This window comes from Vipera ursinii (genome assembly GCF_947247035.1).
Source record: "Vipera ursinii genome assembly, chromosome: 5".
NCBI lineage: Eukaryota > Metazoa > Chordata > Lepidosauria > Squamata > Viperidae > Vipera > Vipera ursinii.
In genome coordinates, this window is record NC_139518.1 from 32,975,983 (window position 1) to 32,995,609 (window position 19,627).

The following is a 19,627-nucleotide window of genomic DNA, read 5'->3' on the forward strand; positions in this document are numbered from 1 at the left end:
GCACCCCTTTCCCCCCCCCTTGAACTGAACACACAACTTGGAGTAACTTTCAACTGGTGTTGGAACTGTTCGGCGAACTTCCGGCCCATTCGAAATCCGCTAAGTATGCTGGCGGCCTCTTCTGACGAGTGGATCTGTGGGGTGCAGGTGCTTCTATGGTTTCGGGGGCTTCTACGGGGGGAATGGGCGGAGGGTCTGGGTGGCTCGGGATTTCTTCCGGGTAGTCGGTGCTGGGGGGTTCCCAATTTCCGTTCGCCACTTCTGGCGTGGAGGAGTTGGGGGGTGACCGGGGGCGAAGCTGGTCTGCGTGCCTCCTAAATGTGAGTCCCCCGCCCGCGTTAATGGTGTAAGACAGGGGGCAGGTTTGATCGAGAACCACCCCCTGGGTCCATTTATCCCTTCCCCCATAATTTCGGGCCCAGACATTTTGTCCCTTAGAAAATGTTTTGTGTGGCAAGTTGTTGGTTTTTTCGGCCGCTGGCCTGTCTGGGTGCAGTCTATCGAGTCGAGTGACCAGTCGGCGACCCCATCTTAGCTCTGCTGGAGATTTGCCGGTGGTGGACACGGGAGTGGTGTGGTGAGCGAGGAGGAAGCGGGCGAGTCGACGGTGCCAGTTTCCGACGATCATTCTGCGCAGAGAGTCTTTGGTGGTCTTCACCATGACCTCTGCGAGGCCATTACTGGACGGGTGGAACGGAGCCGATGTTGCGTGTCTAATACAGTTCCTCCTCGTGAAGATCTGGAAGTCACGGGAGGTAAATTGAGGCCCGTTGTCAGTGATTATGACATCTGGTAGACCGTGGGTGGCAAAAACTCCCCTTAATGCTTGAATGGTGGCCTCTGATGTGGTGCTTGAAACCGGGAGAACCTCCAGCCATTTAGAGTAACTATCTACAATAATTAAAAAGGTTTGTCCCTGGAACGGTCCTGCGTAATCGAGGTGGATGCGGGACCAAGGATTGGAAGTGGTTTCCCATTTGTGAACTGGGGCGTGTGGAGGGGAGGGTCTGGTTTGCTGGCAGAGATAGCAGCCGGCTACATGCTGCTCAATGTCCCTGTCTAAGGATGGCCACCAGATATAGCTGCGTGCCAGGGCCTTCATTTTTGAAATGCCAGGGTGGCCCTCATGTAGTGTTTGGAGAACCCTTGCTCTGTGGCATGAAGGGATTATTACTCTGCAGCCCCAAAGGATGCAGCCTAAATGTGTTGAAAGCTCTTGTCTTTTTGCAAAATAAGGTTGGATGGGGGGTGAGGGGCAGGTTGATTGCCAACCTGATGTGACCCATGAGAGTACCCTGCTGAGGGTGGGGTCCCTGGTTGTGGCAAGTGCGATGTCTTTAGCTGTTACTGGGCATTCTGTGAGTTCTTGTATGGCCAGGACTTGGCCGGCTGGGGCTGGATCAGGGTCTATTTGGGGTAGTGGGAGCCTGCTAAGGCCGTCTGCGTGGGACATTTCCTTTCCAGGCTTGTAGATTAACTGATAAGAGTAGGCAGAGAGGAATGTCGTCCAGCGAAGCATTCGCGGGGATAAAATTTGCGGGGTCTGGCGGTCCCATGTGAATATGCCCAGGAGAGGTTTGTGATCTGTATAGATTGTGAAAGGTCTGCCGTAGAGGTAATCGTGGAATTTTTTAATTCCAGCTACAATAGCCAGGGCTTCCTTATCAATTTGCGCGTAATTGCGCTCGGTTTTTGAAAGTGTCCTCGAGTAGTATGCGATTGGGGCTTGCGTGCCATCGTTAAGGGAGTGGCTGAGGACTGCCCCGATGCCATAAGGTGAAGCATCGCAGGCGATGCATAGAGGTTTGGTTTCGTTGTAGTGCGATATGGTTGTATCGCTGGAAAGTAATTGTTTTAGCTGTTTGAAGCTGTCATTGTGAAGTGGGGTCCACTTCCAGGGGGCCCCTTTGTCCAGGAGTCTATGAAGGGGTTCTGCTATTGTGGCTTTTCCAGGCAGAAATGAATGGTAAAAATTTAGGAGCCCTAGGAATGCCTGGAGCTCCGTTTTATTTTTAGGGGGGGGTGCGGCTTGTATTGCTTGTATTTTTGCATTGGTGGGGTGAATGCCTTTGCCGTCTATTTTGTACCCCAGGAACTCTGCGGAGGGTACTCCGATTGAGCACTTCTCACGTTTTAATTTTAAGCCAGCTGCGCGGAATCTTGAGAGGACTTCGTGCAGCCTGGTTGCTAGGGAGTGGGAGGAGTCGCCCGCGATGAGGACGTCATCAAAATACGGGCAGACTCCGGGGATGCCTTTGAGAGTGCGCTCCATGACTTCCTGGAATATTCCAGGTGCCACGGAGATGCCAAATTGGAGGCGGTTCACTTTGAACGCCCCTCTGTGCGTCACTATGGTTTGGGCTTCTGCGGTTTCCCTGGTTACAGGGAGTTGCAGGAAGGCATGTGCCAAGTCTAATTTGGCGAAAATGGAGCCGGACCCTATTTCTGAAAGAACATCTCTTACTGACGGGACTGGGTACGCATGCGGGTTGAGTGCGCGGTTGAGGGTCGCTTTATAGTCCGCGCAGATTCTGACGTCACCATTGGGTTTGACAGGTGTCACTATGGGGGTTTCCCAAGTTCCGCTGTCAGTGGGTTCTAGGACTCCTAGTTTGAGCAAGCGGTCTAGTTCCCTGTCTATTTTTGGTTTTAGGGCGAAGGGAACTTTCCTGGCTTTTATTCTAATTGGTCCGACCTCCGGTTTGAACTTGAGGTCGATGGGGGGGCCATTGTATTTGCCCAGTGAGCCGTCAAACACATCCGCAAATTTTTTGCAGATATTTTCTAAAGAATCGGTTTGGATGCGGTTTGTCCCTTCGAGGCGAATGCCTAATGCCTCAAACCAATCTAATCCTATTAAGCTAGTTCTTGGTTGCTTGGTTATTTGGGCTGTTAAGTGGCCTGAGAATTTTTTAAAATCGACTTTCAGGATGGCTTGTCCCTTTAAATCTATTTGCGCCCCTTGAAAATCTGCCAGCAAGACCCTGGAGGGTTGGATTGGAATGCGGTGATTTGTTTTGTTGGCTATCTTCTGGAGGGTGTCCCCTGACAGGATGGAAACGGAGGATCCTGAGTCGACCTCCATTTCACAGGGGATTCCCTGTATTTTGACCCACGTTCTAACCTTGGCTCTGGGGATGTTGTTAGCGGGAGTTTTTGTTAGGGAGCATACGGACCCTATAACCCTTGGTTGAGGGCGGGGAGGGACTGTCCTACCTGCGGGGATCTCGTCAAGGTCGTGGAGGGTCTCCCGGTTTAGGCTGCGACATGCTGATCGGATGTGGCCGGTCTTGCCACAGCCGTGGCACTTCGCGTTCCTAAACCTGCAGGTGGCTCTGGCATGGCTTCCGCCGCAACTGGCACACTTTGCCCTGGCGTTGGTCTGCGGCTTCTTCGTGTTGGGGCCCGATTGTCGGTCTTGGTTGCGGCTCCTTTCCCGGCCGGCGGTCATCCGGTTGAAGCGGGAGAGGATCGCATCGACCCCGGATTCGGGCTCTGGCGGCCCCTGGTCGAGCTCCCTGGCCTGATGGACAGAGTTGCCTGAGTTTTCGCCAAATGTCTCGGTTTCGTCGCGATGGCTGTCTTCGAACGCCATTATCTCCAGCGTGAGCTCTGCGAGGTCCATTGTGGGCTTTGCCACAAGCTTCCTCTGCAGACGCGTGTTCTGGAGACCAGCGATAACTTGATCGCGGATCCGGTCCTCCAGGTCGGGGAAATGGCATTTGCGGGCGGCGTGCCTGACGGTCGCGATGAAAGCAGTGGAGGTTTCACCCGGCTGCTGCTTCCGTCGGGCGAAAGAGAGCCGCCAATACAGTTCTGACCGCCTTGGCATGAAGTGTTTGCTGAGGCGGTCCGTGAGCTCGGCATACGGAATGGTGGCGACCGGGTCCGGGCTGCAGAGGCCAACGGCGACATCGTATACCGCTGGCCCGCTCAGGCATAGGAGCGCAGCGGCCTTGTGGCGGTCCTCCGTGATTTTATTCACAAGGAGGTACCCCTCGACCTGGCCCAAATGCGACTCCCATCCTTCGGGGTGCCGGACGTCGAACTCCCTTATGTGTCCTAGGTTTGCCATCCCGGGTCCGCGGTACTTCGGGCACCTGGAAGGTTGGCTTGTCCGGTCGGTGACTTAGCTAGTGACTTCAGCGGTTGACCGGACAGCAACGCTCCTGGCCCGTGACTTCAGCTAGTACCGGGATCCCATCCTCGTCGCCAGGTGGATTATCGGCAGGAAGGACAAGGGAGACGCGTCTTCATTAACAGGTTGTTTATTTTGTTAGCCCGGACAAGAGAACAGGGAAAAAACATGCCTTATATAGGCAGCTGTCAAACGGGACAGCAAATCAGCGGGGCGCGTTTTCCCGCCAAGAACAGGGGGCCAATCGGTCAGTTGTTAGGGCAGAATCTCCCCAGAGACAGCGCTAGCGCGTTAGTTAGGCAGGGGAATCCCGTCAGCTGGTTTTGGCGCGCGGCCGGCGTTTTGACAGCTCGCCGCCGCTACTGCGCATGCGCTAACTTTGACAGCTTGCGGCGGCCGCCGGGGGCCTGCCGCGGTTTTGACAGTTCAGTCGGTAATGCGCATGCGCGCCGTTTGACAGCTGTCAAACGGCCGCGTGTGCTTGTAGGCCGCGTGGGCGGCTGCGCACATGTAGTCTTTTGACAGCTGTCAGTGCGGCCGCGTAAAAAGCGGCCTATGACAGCTGTCATTGTGTTTTAATATAATGCATAGTGATCATTGAAAGTGACTTATGACTGTTTCTCACACTTAACGACTGTTGCAGTATCTTTATGATCATGTGATCAAAATTCAGAAACTTGACAACACTCATATATATGAGGGTCATGTGATCTTTTGCAACCTTCTAACAAGCAAAGTCAGTGGGGAAGCCAGATTCATTTAACAACCATGTCACTAACTTAACCACCGCAGTGATTCACTTAACAACTGTGGCAAGAAAGGTCATAAAATAGGGCAAAATTCACTTAACTTTACAATTCACTTAGCAACAGCAATTTTGGGCTCAATTGTGAGTATAGGTTGAGAGCTAACTATATTATAACTTTCTTTTCTTTTTCCCCATATATTTTATTGATTTTTTAAAACATAAATCACTTAATAGTTGGTAAATAGTATGTTTGCTGGGTTTACATTTGTAAAGAAAAATCATTAACAATTGGTTTCTATAATCCATAATCCACATAGTACATTAAGTTGATTTCCCATTTTCCCCAAATTATCTTTGCAAACCTTGAAATAATACAGTTCTTTTTATTTTGATAAATAACAGTTACGGTACATATATGATTTTCCCCCAATATTCCTAGAAGTAATGATCACATCAATATAATATTTCTTTTCTATCTAATCATTCTGGTTGCCTCATCTTATATCCTGCTGCAGTCCTTATTTAGATTTGTTTCTCCCGTAAAGTTCAAAGTATTCTTGCTGATTAAGATTTTCTCAATAGATAATTACATTTAAAGATTTAAATCCATTTTTCCCATATAAACCATATCAACACACTTACATTTCTTAAAGAATAGGTTAAAACAGTAAAGAAAAGGAAAAGAGAGCAAGAATTAAAAAAAACATAAAAAGTAAAATACTTAAAATATATATTCCTCCTAAGCTAATATATATTCATTCCCCAAATTTCTTATTCTTTTTAACCATGATTAAAAATATATTTAATCTTTAAATATTCCATTTAATGTGCCTAGTCATCTAATCCTTTAACTCTTGTTCAAAACATTTTTTTAATTTTTTATACATTATAATTTCCCTAAATTCAGACACATTTAATTATCTAAAACATTTCCTTCATCTAGGCCATTTCAGCAGTATTATATTACTTATATCAAGAAATAAAATAAAAAGGATGAAAAAAGCATACAGTATTATTTAAGGAATTCATTTCTCTTAGAATGACATATGTATTTAGAATCTTTTCTATTTTTTAACCATATTCAAACAAATGTGTTTTTTTAAAAATATTCTCTCTGGTAGATCCCATCATCTATTTTCTTAATTTTTCACTTTGATCTTTTTTCTTTGACCAGTATCTTTCTTGATCAATGTGTTTTGCTGAATCAAAAAGGTTTTCCATATATTCATGACTGTTGCTGTAGGTATAAGAAGTAAATCGAATAAAGTGTATTTATGTGAGGCTTTTGCCTTTCCATGTTTCTTGAAAATGTTTTTCTCCTTCTTTGCTTGTCTTATCACTTCCTTTCTCTTTGATGTTTTCAACATCTCTACATTCCATTTTATTCAATCTGTTTTTTTGTCCTCAGATTTATTTTGTAGTCTTAAGGGATGGGTTGTTTTTTACATTTCTTGTAAATTTTTTCCTCTTAGGATTAAAACATGTTTTCTTGCTTTGTTAAGTTCCATCTTTGAATCTCTATTTTCAGTTTTATGTCCACTTATTTATTTTGTCTGCTCCTTCTCTGTTGTTATTTCCTGGAAGTTTTTTTGTTGTAAAGTTAACTTAGAGATAGATTGATTTGTATTTTCAGTTATTTTGGATTTATTTGTGATTTGAACTCAGTGTTATTTGAATTAATTGCAGTATACTATATATCTCCTCCTGAGAGGTATTTATGTTTTCTTGGTGTGTTCTGTCTACATGTCTCTGATCCATGATGGCCAAAAGTTGGAGTTTTCTTCATCTGCAAATAGCTTTAGAGTCCTGTTTAAATAGATATTTGTAATCCAGAGTTCAAAAAATATTTTTTTCATAAAGTTTATAATTGTCTCTTTGTCTGCAGCCCAGATTGTTGTCTTTTTTTCCCTCACAGCTGTTCTTTATTATTAAAGCTTTGAAGGTCACAAACACAGATTAGCTTTTCCCAGGTTTTGGCAAGTTCTCTATGGACATCATAGCTGTAATAATCTTCATCCACCACTAGGTGCCAGAATCTATTTAGTTTTCAATATGAACTATAGTATTTAAAATGAGAGTCTTAACCATTCAACAATCTTAAACTTGTCCAAAGTTAAATTTTAGCTTTCAAGTTTATAAATTTATTTCACTAGCATATATTTTGATCCTCCATAGAAATTTTAATTTGCCACTTCCATTACTATAAGGATGGGGCGGAAGTCCCCCTCCTTCACTTTCGGAGGTATTTTGCTTCTTAGGGATCTTTTCCAGGAAAAGTAGAATAGAAAAGGGAAAATCAGATTCCTCACCCAGTTTCAAGCATGCTGTTTACTGTAATGCTGGTTAGTTCTTTTGCACTCTGGTTGCAAGTAGCTTGGGCTGATCAATGAAATACAGACTTTCTCCTGTCAGGTTAGAAGGCTTTCCCAAAGACAAATGGAATGACCGCTGTCATTCCAGAGTTGCCAGAGCACCCTTCTTTCTTCACCGCCTCTCCAGGGTGGCTTGGACCCATTAGGGTCTCCAGGCAGGATGAAAGTTGGCTGCAGTCCACAAGCCTGTGACCAGTCGGTACCGTGCAGGACCGGAAGTCTCTATATTATATCTTTCTTACCTACATACTTATCTCATATTTTAAAAACCACTGGATATGACCACAAAGAAGATAAAACTGAAGTGGTTGAACTTTTCATGTTTAAGTCTGCTTTCTTCCTAATTTCTTTTGCTTGCAGAAAAGGTTGTGTGGAAGTTGTGTAGGGAGTGGGATTGCTCTGTTATCTCTTCATTAATGTCCTGTTTCTTTATATAAGTAATGATGAACATCATATAAAATTAGAACATTATATAAACCTATATAAATGAATAAACAAACCTAAAGTAGTTGTAGTTGTATAAATGCTTCTGTTGATTTATTTGTAGGGTGGTAAGATCCCTATCAGATGGACTGCACCAGAAGCAATTGCCTATCGTAAATTTACATCAGCCAGTGATGTCTGGAGCTATGGAATTGTCATGTGGGAAGTGATGTCATATGGAGAGAGGCCTTATTGGGATATGTCCAATCAAGATGTAAGTGTCTGTTACCTCAAGAGGAACTGCTTTTGTGATATGTTGCCATGGAGTTGGAATTGAATATGAGTGAGACTGGCACAATCATTTTATTCGATGTAATGCGATACTTTATTTTCAAGGCTATCCACCTCCACAATGAACCTATGTTCATGTTAAAGAGAAATCAGCCTATATCTAAGAAAAAGAAATACAAACAACTGGAAAACTGATGTTATCACACAAACACACACACATATATCCTGACTATTTCATTCTAACCCAAGACTTGGGAAACAACCAGGTTTTAGCAGTTTATGAAAAATTAGTAAGGTGGGATTGGCATGGATCTTAATGATTTTAAAAGAAAAAAAAGCTACCAGATCGTCTGCAAGACACTGTGAACACTTGAGATGCTGATGACATGCTACATGGCTTGGACATTTTTCTTTCTTAGTTTAAGTGGCCATAGGGCAATCTTCTAGGATCCCAGAAACAACACTAGATTTTTTTTCTCCATGTGGACAATTACCACACTATAGTTGAAGTTAATTGAGCATATTTTGTGTTGGGGTAAATAATGTTTTCTAAGATGTATTTGATCAGATAGCTACTATCCATTTGTTTTTTGTTTGTTTGTTTGTTTATTAAATTTATTGGCTGCCCATCTTACCACAAGGTAACTCTGGGCAGCTTATAATCATGAAAGATAAAGATAAATATACTAAAAATATTAAGTTAAATCAAGCCAAACACTATGATCCAATTAAAGATGGGGAGTGCAGGATGGAGCGAAGGTAGAATCTGTTGTTAATCGATCAACCACCTCTACTGTGATGTTCCCACATTGGAGCCCTAAGCTATCTGGTTTTTAATCTCTTGTCGAAGGTCAGGAGGGATGGGGCTGACTTCATACTGGGAGACAAGATGTTCAAGAGGGCAGGTGCAACAGCAGAGAAGGCCCTTCACCTGCAACCACCAGAATGATCAGGCTGATGGGGCTCACAGCATGCTTCCTTTATCGGCATGGGTAGGACGGGCCAATCCATGGATGAGACAGTCCTTCAAGAAGCCTGAATCCATGCCATAAAAGGCTATCTGTATCAGAATAATTACTGTAAAAATTGGACTTGGAAGACACATGCCTACATCAAAAGACTATGAGCCTAATTAATTTTCATTTTTATTTGTGGGATGCCACCAAATAAATTATACAAAGCAGAAAAAAAAGATTGTGAGAGACTAACTGGAAGTGCTTAACAGAAGATTTTCTGAAACTTGTGAAATTGATTAGAGAATGGCAAAATATCAAGGGAATGATTGGAGGGATTGCTCATAAGCTTTGCTTCTGTTTTTGTTAGTCAGGAAGGGACTCATTCATTCATCCATATATCTAGCCTTTAAAAAATATCCCACACCTTACAGCAAAGGCCCAGGAAGGAGAAATGTTGATAGGATAGAGAAGTAAGTGAGGAAACTTGAAATATCTGGTTGCTTCAGATTCTGCAACATATAGGTCTATATATAGGCAGTTAAGTACACAATTTATAAGTTTTAATCATACAATAAGAACGGATCATGAATAAAAAAGAAATGTTTTTATTTACAAAGTATTTCAAAATGTGGAGACAAAATTGCTGATATATATTCTGTATAATTTTTTCATTTGAAAATATATTATTATATCTAAAACCCTAATGTGAATTTAACTCCTATTTTGAGTTGACAATTTTATTGATGCAATAACAACATCAGAAGATATATCCTTTGAGTACATTAATAAATGGGCTTTAGTGAATGACCTTTTGTACATTAGGTAAGTTCTTTTTACTTTACCATCTGGAACACTTCATTCCAAGTGTGAGTTAGTAAAATTTCTGTTTTTCTAAATGAGACTGAAAATAACAGAACAATCTTTAAAGGAAGAGAGCCCAGTGAGATAAGAAACAAGCATTATCAGATTGATTTATAAACAGCTCAACATTTCTTCTTGCCTTCAGTCTTGAAATATAATACATAGAATCCTTTGGTCATCATCTGGAAGTACACTAATTTTAAGAGGTTCACCCATTAATAGAAGTTAAAAGTTGCTAATGTTTATAAATGTGTCTTTTTAATATCCTACAAAAGTTAAATATACTGTAGAAAGGAACACATTTTATCTTAGTGATATAACACATAAAATAACTGTGTTGAAATCATGCGCATACTTTGAAGATAAGGGATTTTAAGTAGCAGAATTAAGAGAGTTGTTGTTGTTGTTGTTAGTTGCGAAGTCGTGTCCGACCCATCGCGACCCTATGGACAACATTCCTCCAGGCCTTCCTGTCCTCTACCATCTTCTGGAGTCCATTTAAGCTCACACCTACTGCTTCAGTGACTCCATCCAGCCACCTCATTCTCTGTCGTCCCCTTCTTCTAGTGCCCTCAATCTTTCCCAGCATTAGGCTCTTCTCCAGTGAGTCCTTCCTTCTCATTAGGTGGCCAAAGTATTTGAGTTTCAGCTTCAGGATCTGGCCTTCTAAAGAGCAGTCAGGGTTGATCTCCTCTAGGACTGACCGGTTTGATCGCCTTGCAGTCCAAGGAACTCGCAGGAGTCTTCTCCAGCACCATAGTTCAAAGGCTTCAATTCTTTGGCGCTCAGCCTTTCTTATGGTCCAACTTTCACTGCCATACATTGCAACTGGGAAGACCATAGCCTTGACTATACACACTTTTGTTGACAGGGTGATATCTCTGCTTTTTAGTGTGCTGTCTAGATTTGCCATGGCTTTCCTCCCAAGGAGCAAGCGTCTTTTAATTTCTTGGCTACAGTCCCCATCTGCAGTGATCTTGGAGCCCAGGAAAATAAAATCTGTCACTACCTCCATTTCTTCCCCATCTATTTGTCAGGAATTGAGAGGGCCAGATGCCATGATCAATTAAGAGAGTAGGGCCATTCAAAGTAGAAAGTATTGGAACAGAATGATCCAGCGCTTTTAACTCAGAATAAACAAAGTCACTAACATGGAAAAGTGTATCAGATGCATTCCATAAACACAAATTCTTATCAACAAGAAAAATAAATTTAGTGCTGTTCTTTTGTCCATATTTGTCCAACTAAAAGAATGTCAAGACAGTAGTGCAGTTCTGGTACCTTTTACCAGAATTGTGCCCCTCTGGACAAGGGGCCATTGAAAGCACAGCTCATGTTCTGTTGTATTGCCCCCTCTATAACTTATAACCTTACCTGATTAAATATCCTGGAAATTCTGATCATTTCTATGTAAAACTATTATTGTTGTATCAGCATGATTCAGTTTCTCTTAACATAGCTACGTTTTGTTACACTGTCTGTAAAATTAGGCAGTTTAATCACCCATTGATTTCACCACTATCAATTGTAATACATTACTATGCCTTGTGCTGTTTGGTTCTGTACAGTTTTTTATTTTAATATTTAATTTTTTGTGTCCTGGTCCATGACTGTAATAAAAATTAAATTTTAAAAAATGCCCTTTACCAGAAGAGATTTTAAAAAAATCCTCACAGGATTCCAATTGTCACTTAGATGAAGAAAATGCTTACTATTGACAGTGAGGAGAAGAGAATATCTATCTTGTTTTTCATTTGAATGTAAATAAGGCCCTGGAAAGTTATTAATTTTATTTTCTTGAACAGGGTGCAGTTTCTAGAAACCTGGAAGATAACACTTCTCTTTTCCTCTTAATGTTTAGTGGCCATGTAGAAGTATGAATCCACATTGCTAGCCATTGTGCCTGAACTACTCTTCATGTGAAACAAATTGTGTGGTTGTGTGAATCAATGTGTGTGGCCAATTAATCTTTCTTCAGTCTGTAAAGACTGCCAGCAAGAGTGCCCATTAGTGCCAGCTGTGATGGCATGTAGTATTGTGAACTAGGCATGCCCAACAGTTGGGAGCTGGGTCTCAATTATGCATGAATGTATTCTCAGTAGCTTTGCCAAATAGGCAAATATGATAATGAGATGCGTGTATGGAAGAGTTTATGTGATTTTTATGCAAACTAGTTTGAGATCATATTGCCATAGTTCATCATTGCACACATATAACATTACACACGTCACTGTAGGATAATTTGCAGCTGGCCTTTGTGGATACAGGGTAGTGAACAATTATGGCACTCCTGCACTTCATGACAGACAGATTTGGGTGAGTTAAAAAGCCAGATGTTACTAACAGTGAGATGCAAACCATTATACAACAGTTGAACTATAGTCTGGTCCCTGGTTATATGTTGATCTCTTCAGGGTTTCACTGGCATCCAGAAGATCAGTGATCCCTGGAGCAATAAAACTTTTAATACAGTCGCTGAAAAATGTTAATAGCTATACACCTTAAAATATCCTTTCTAAAATGTAATGTCCAAAACTGGGCCAGTTATTCTCTTTATACTCTGACCAAAACTTAATAGAGAGCAACAATGGCTTCTCATAATCCTGTAATTCTGTCTAATATGGTCTTGCCCATCTTCCAATCATGTCTGAATTTTCTTGCCTAAATGAAATGTTTTATATTTTCCTTATAGAAATTCATCTTGTTAATGTCATTCTTCTAACTTGTCAAGATCTTCCTGAACCCTGATACTAATCTCTATACTGTTTACTATATCCCCATTTTCATATCATCCACAAATTGGATCATATAAAAAATATATAATAATATTTCTTAAGTTTTACCAAGACATTTATAAATATGTTGAATGATATCAGGCTAGAATGGAGACTTGAATACATCATTTGACTTCCATTCCTGCCTTGCTGTGAAACAATTATTAGATAGAATGCTTCAGGCATCTCTAGACTTCATAGTAGTATAGTTTACCCACATTGTGCTATTCTATACTAGGATTTCATGTCAGTTAAATTATGTCCACCTTGTTCTATGGTCATGATCATGCTTAGGTCATAATTATAGATGACTTCTTAATAGGTGGCTCTACCAAGCTGTATACTATTTTATAAATTTTCACAAATCAATTGGTTAATAGAAGTTTTGCCCATAACAATACCAAGTTAACTAGAATGTAGTTACACAGCTCCTTTATTTTACATTTTTGTAGTTAGAACAATTTATTTGCCAAATTTACATAGACACCTGTCTCAGAAATATGCAACTCTGGACAGCATGCAACACAACAGTTAAAACTCTATCACAACTTTTTAAAACTCCTCTGGCATTATACTATTATCTAACCATTTTTCCTGTAACCCATTTTTAAAGTGTGTATTTTGGCCTATGTTTATTATCTGTATATTCCAAATGACTTCACTTTCCATTATTTTAATACTACAAGTGGCTGATTAGAATGCTTTGGGACATTCTTTAATATATGAACAAAATTTTTGATTGATGCCAAAACTGAATGAAACTTACTTTGCTTTTTCTGCCCTGCATTAAAATGTCTCCTAAAATATCATTTTCCTATGTTTCTTAGGTTATCAAAGCCATTGAAGAAGGCTATCGGCTTCCACCCCCAATGGACTGCCCGATTGCTCTACATCAGTTGATGCTGGATTGTTGGCAGAAAGAACGTAGTGACAGACCTAAATTTGGACAGATTGTCAACATGTTAGACAAACTTATTCGCAACCCCAATAGCTTGAAGAGGACAGGCTCAGAAAACTCCAGGTAAGCTAATGGTAATAGATGAAGGAAAGTATTGGTAGTGACAGCCAACTGTAATTCAGCTCAACGATTGTGCTAAACTGAATTATGTTTCATAGTCGTGACCAGGCTATTTATATACTAGTACCACAGAGACGTCCTCGGAAAAGCACTGGCTCTTCGGCTTTGAAACGGAGATGAGCACCGGCCCCTAGAGTTGGAAACGACTAGCACGCATGTGTGGGGGAACCTTTACCTTTACCTTTATATAAAATTGTCAGGGAAAATAAATCAATAATTCCCTATCAGAGGGCGATGAACCGTGGTTCATTTGACGCATGGTAAACATCAGGTAAAAATAAAGAAAACCGAGACATATTATACTGTATATAAAACTTTAATTAGAAAACAAAGAAAGAACTTAACTGACTACATCCTCTCATCAGACAGAAGCAAAAAAGAAAAAGTAAAGAGAGAAAACTTTTTGTAGACATGTGCACTTAATAGGAAAAAACAGATTGAAACCATAACATGGCTGGACATGTGACAATCACCTTGGTTACATTGATAAGATTATTATGCAGCTGGCAGAAAAACAAAGTGAGACGTGTGTAGCTGACAAACACTTAAAAAAACGCAGTGACAAAAATAGTATAAAAATACTTAAATCTTTCCAGAATAACTTTACTTTATATATTTACCATTTACATCTCCACAGTATTAAAATGAAAATGCAGCAGAAAGCTTTTTAAATTTATTTTAACTATCCTATTCCAATAGTTTTTTCATGGACACAAGGTCCTAGTAGAAATCTAATAATTACATCAAGGTAAATTTGAGTAGCTGCCTTGGCTATCTGATCCTGAACTTTTTTTTAATTACAGAAAGTATCTAATATATTGGTATATTCTCTATCTAGAAAGGGTCCTGATTCCAGCCAACACAAACATGCATGCACAGAATAATCTGTAATATTTTTAGTGGAATGGGAAATACAGAGAGCAGAATGGAATGCATAGTTACTCAAAACACCCCAAATAAAAGTCACAATTGTCTTGAGCAGCTTGCCTGAAAAGAAGACCATGTAAAAGAAATGACCAGAGCAGCTAGCCAAAATCATCAAGAAACAACTGTAGGTTATAGTCGATCTGAAGTCAAGGAGGCATACATGTTGCTCTCTAAAACAGGCTGCTGTGTCCCAGGATCTTCTGAAATAACAGAACAGAATAACTGAATTGGAAGGGACTTTGGAGGTCTTCTAGACCAACTCAAGCATGAAACCCTATACCATTTCAGACAAATGGCTGTCCAGTCTCTTCTTAAAAGCCTCCAGTGTTGGAGCACCCACAACTTCTGGAGGCAATGTGTCCTCCTTCACATTGCAGTTGAAACTAGTTTGAAAAGAGAGGGAGTAAGAAAAAAAATGTATTAAAAATTACTGATTCTTCTCATGCATTAGCTTAAAGTTTTTTTAAAATAAAGTATTTTATGTTGCCTTAAGGTCAACTAATGAAAGATATGTTTCTTAAAAATCAATAAGCAACTTGAAAAAAAAAGAAAAACAGATTGATGTACATTATCCTTTGAAAATAATTATTATGCCATTTTCTTTTCAGAAGTGGAGACCAGATCCAGTAGAAATAGTCACCGAGGACAATTCTTAAAAATAAAAGCATTTTCTAATCCTTTTCTAATATGATGTAGTCTGATGTGTCATACTCAGGGCTTTTTTTCTCATAGAACGGTCAGAACGGAGTTCTGGCACCTTTTTTGGATGGAACCTTGTAGGGTAGGCAAGGCGGGTTGTATGACATGTGTGAGTTCCAGCACCTTTTTCTTTTACAAAAAAAGCACTGGTCATACTACAAACTCATTCTCAGCCAACATAGTATTTGGTTGAATTGAATGGAGGTAATGAAATTTACACACAAGCATATCTGATAGGGGTAACTGGCTTGTCTGAGAAGGTTTTTCTATGAAAAATGATAACATTAGAAGACTAAAATCTAAAATTCTGTTGTTAATTTTTCATTTAAATGCCTTTTAATGGAGCAATTTCTTCCTTTCAAGCAAGAAAAGGAGTAAGCACCTGGGATAATTTGTAATTTGCTCTATTCTTGTATCATTGTAAATTGGGGCTTATGTTAAAAACCTACATGAAACTGAATTTCACAGAAGGAAGTTCACCAAAGGCTTTCCCAACCCTGCAATCCTACAATAGCACTTATGAATCATACTTTTACTTGAGTAACAGAGCATGAGATCCTCTTTCATGAAACTGTTCCAGGCTCAAACTTAAATATAGTTCTTCAAGCAGGGTTGCATAAAACATTAGTTTGAAATCCTGAATGCTGTTTTAAATAGGATAGACCATACCCAACTAAAATAGAGTTGTGGTTCAGTATAAGATTGCTTCAGAATTTGATTGAAACATGTAATTATTTTCCCTTCTCTAAACAGGCTACTAGAATTGGACTACCACAATCTAGATAACCATCAGATGGCAGGAAATACATAGCATTTTCAATATCTCTTTAATGTTATGTAAAATTTTCAAAATTTTACACACCAGATTTGACAGTCCTATCTTAGCAGCAGCTCAGAACACAAACCATATGTCTATCAGATGCTTTGCACCCAACCCATAGCTAATATAATATTTTGGGGGAAGCCTTCAATTACTGTTACTTACTTTTTATGTAACTCTGAAGCAATATTGACAGGACCACAGGAATAAATACAGAGATCTTTCATTCAGCTTGGCTTAATAGAAACCTAATATATGTTGTCTTGCTTACAAGTTTTTTATTATTTTTTAGCACCTCTTATTTCAAGGAACAGAGCATTGCCCCAAAGAGCATAAGCAATCATATGTCCCCTGGAACAAGTATCATGACTAGCCAGAGAGAAAAGATGATAAGAAAACAAAATATTTCAAAAAGTGACACATATTTTCATCCCTAAATTAGTTCAGTGAGCTACATTAAATGAATAGAGGGAAGAAATAAGACTGAACAGTATTAAATTTAAATGCTCACAATACACGTTTAAGGAAAAGTGGTTTTTTAAAAAAAATATATTTAAAAAATTACATTAAAAAGTAACTATTTTCTTGTTTCTTCTAGTTGTTGTAACTGCATCTGTAATATGACAAGTGCATTTACCTTCTATATTATCAGGTGTTTAATCTCTTGCAGCAGTGTTTGATTCCAATTTTCTGATAAGAATACATCTTAGACTATTTTAGCTTTCCCTGTCATGTAGAATCTGATCTTCAGTGCTTATTGTTATAAAGTTGCTTTTAATATCAGCATCAAATATCCTGAAAAAATGAGTGTGTATATTTAGGTATGGATTTGCACAATGCAGACTACCAAAGAAATGTTCCTTTAAGGCTATCCGTGTTTGTTCTGAAACCTGCTGTCGAAAAGAATTGGCAAAGATAAAGATTAAAAAGAATATTTTTCTCATACAAGACACTTGCAATTTTTGATTCTGCACACTTGAAATAAATAAAAGCACTAAAATTTGTTCATTTAAATAATAATACATATTTATTGTGGTTTATTTCAAAATAAACCACAGCATGTAAAGGTTTCTATTACTATATGGTCTTTTCATATTAAAATATTTTGTAAACAGTTATATGACATTAAAAAGTAGAAATTGCATTTGATAACCCAAAAATTGAAGCCATGAGTGCTCAGTGCTAGCATTTTGCATACATATTAGTCAGGAACTGATTGACTAAAATTGATTAATTCTCCGTTGTACCTGCTTTGTATGGAAATTTTAACTTCCTTCTATATCTGACCAGGAAGAGGCCTGTGGGAGCTTTTTCTAAGTTCTGCACTTCCAGATTGTATGAGAGTCCATACTTTTCATCAATGATTTTTCAGATGTGTTAAATCAACATTTGTTTGTGTGGTAAAGGTTGGGTTTTGTTTTTGTTTTTTTGTTATGGTTGATATGGGCTATATGGGTGAGGACTTAATTCATTCACAATTCACAATTCATCATCACCCTTAAAACCCTATTTGTACTATTAATGAAGCTTTTTTTGCAGGATCCAGTCTGGAGTCAGTTACGAAGACCAGAAGTTCTGTCTTCTGAGCTTTCAGACTCATGCTGGACCTACCCACAGGGAACTTCTCTTTCGCAGTGCTGCTAGAGAAAAGTTCTCTGAGAATAGGCTCCAGCACTAATTGTGTACATTTCAATAGTTTGCAAATTTAAAGTCTTCCCCATCAAGCCAAAGTACAGACCATTTCCCCCCAGAAAATATGCATAAATCTTGTACCTCTAATTATACAAAATAACTTTCGTATAATCTAGTTTAAAATCTAGATGCATCCCTTGTTAATTAAAACAATGTCCTTGTATTTGGTTCTAGGCCTAATACTGCTTTGCTGGATCCAAGTTCTCCTGAATTCTCAGGTGTTGTTACTGTTGGTGATTGGCTTCAAGCTATTAAAATGGAACGATACAAGGATAACTTCACAGCTGCCAGCTATACCACTTTAGAGGCTGTGGTGCATATGAACCAGGAGTAAGTACTTGGCATCATTAACAAAAAATATATAAAACTATATATATATATATATATATATATATATATATATATATATATATATATATATATATATATTTGCTTTGCATTGTTCATCATTAGAGTCATTAGAATGATCAGTCATTGGCATGCATTTAATAGTGGAATATTAAAATTAATATAATTTGAAAATACCTTCTACAGTGCATGCAGACGTTGTAGTGGGATATTGCCAGTAGTGGGATTCAGCCAGTTTGCACCACTTCGGCAGAACTGGTAGCTATTTTTTTTTGCCCAGGCCCAGTATGGACTTCCAGGAGCGCCATCCACATAGAGAACCGGTTGTTCACATATTTGAAGCCCACCACTGGATATTGCTTCTGACTTTTATGCTTGAAATAGAAAAAATAGAATTTTAGAGTTTAATTTGAAGATTTAATGTGTAGTAATAGAATGGGCTTGTAATAATTATAGGCAATGTGAAAAGTTGAAGCTGCATTAGCATTTTACTATGCTGGAAAGGGTTAGAAGTTAACCACTTTTAAAAAAAAATCCTGCATTTTCCTTTTTTACCTTAATTATTTTTTTCATTGTATTTTGTATACTAAACCTCACTAAAACACATTAAAATGAAATACATTTGGATATGTAATTAAGAATTTATATAAATTCACCTTGATTTTCATTATTTTTTATTTGTTGATGATGAAGATAGATACATATCTGGCATAAAGTTCTTATCTCTTGGCTCATTTCTTTTTTTTTAATTCATGTAGTGACCTGACAAGAATTGGAATTACTGCCATTGCACACCAGAACAAGATTTTGAACAGCGTCCAAGCAATGAGGACCCAAATGCAGCAAATACATGGCAGAATGGTTCCAGTTTGAGACAGTACTGAATAAACTCTAAACTCTTGAAATTAGTTTACCTCATCCATGCACTTTAATTGAAGAACTGCACTTTTTTACTTCTTCTCCTTGCCATTGAAATAACAATAATAATGTTCTGCAGCACTGTTTGATATATAAAGATTGCTAATAGTGCTGCAAGGAGGGAACCTACAAAAATGACAGGTCGTCATTTGAGAAAAAGCCTGGAACAAATTGTTTCCTGGAGTATACTTATATGTGGATCAGCATTATGTAATATTCTTGTATCTATAAAACATCCATTCAAGTTCTGAAGCTGTGTTTCCTGCCAGATACTATTCTTAAACAAAGGAAATACTATCCCCCCCCAGCAGCCATGGGATTACAATTATTGTGTTTGATCTGTGGATAAACCATTTTTTTCCTTCATCTTTTATTGGAACAAAGAATCTTCTGAACCAGGAAATGTTGGCATATTCTAGGCATCCATTGTACTCTGCAGAAAGCTTAAAGGAAAATATTTGGATGATCAGTGCCTCTCAAGATTTATCCACTTGCAATCTAAGACAGGAGCAACCTTCATGGATTACTGGATTTATTTATTTTATTTTATGGAGGGAAGAGTGTTGGTTGCTGTTATGGTTG

General features: G+C 39.3%; 1 protein-coding gene across 1 annotated transcript in view; it reads left to right on the plus strand.

Moving 5' to 3' along the window:
* EPHA4 (EPH receptor A4) overlaps positions 1 to 19,304 on the plus strand; it is a gene marked incomplete at its 5' end in the record, with an annotated part of 172,782 nt that extends 153,478 nt beyond the window's left edge. The window contains 4 exons of the mRNA XM_083364988.1: positions 7,806 to 7,955; positions 13,391 to 13,584; positions 17,954 to 18,109; positions 18,886 to 19,304. Coding sequence (XP_083221114.1) covers positions 7,806 to 7,955; positions 13,391 to 13,584; positions 17,954 to 18,109; positions 18,886 to 19,000 — 615 coding nt within the window. The 3' untranslated portion in view covers positions 19,001 to 19,304. The remainder of the gene's footprint in view (positions 1 to 7,805; positions 7,956 to 13,390; positions 13,585 to 17,953; positions 18,110 to 18,885) is intronic.
* Between the last annotated feature and the right edge of the window lie 323 nt (positions 19,305 to 19,627).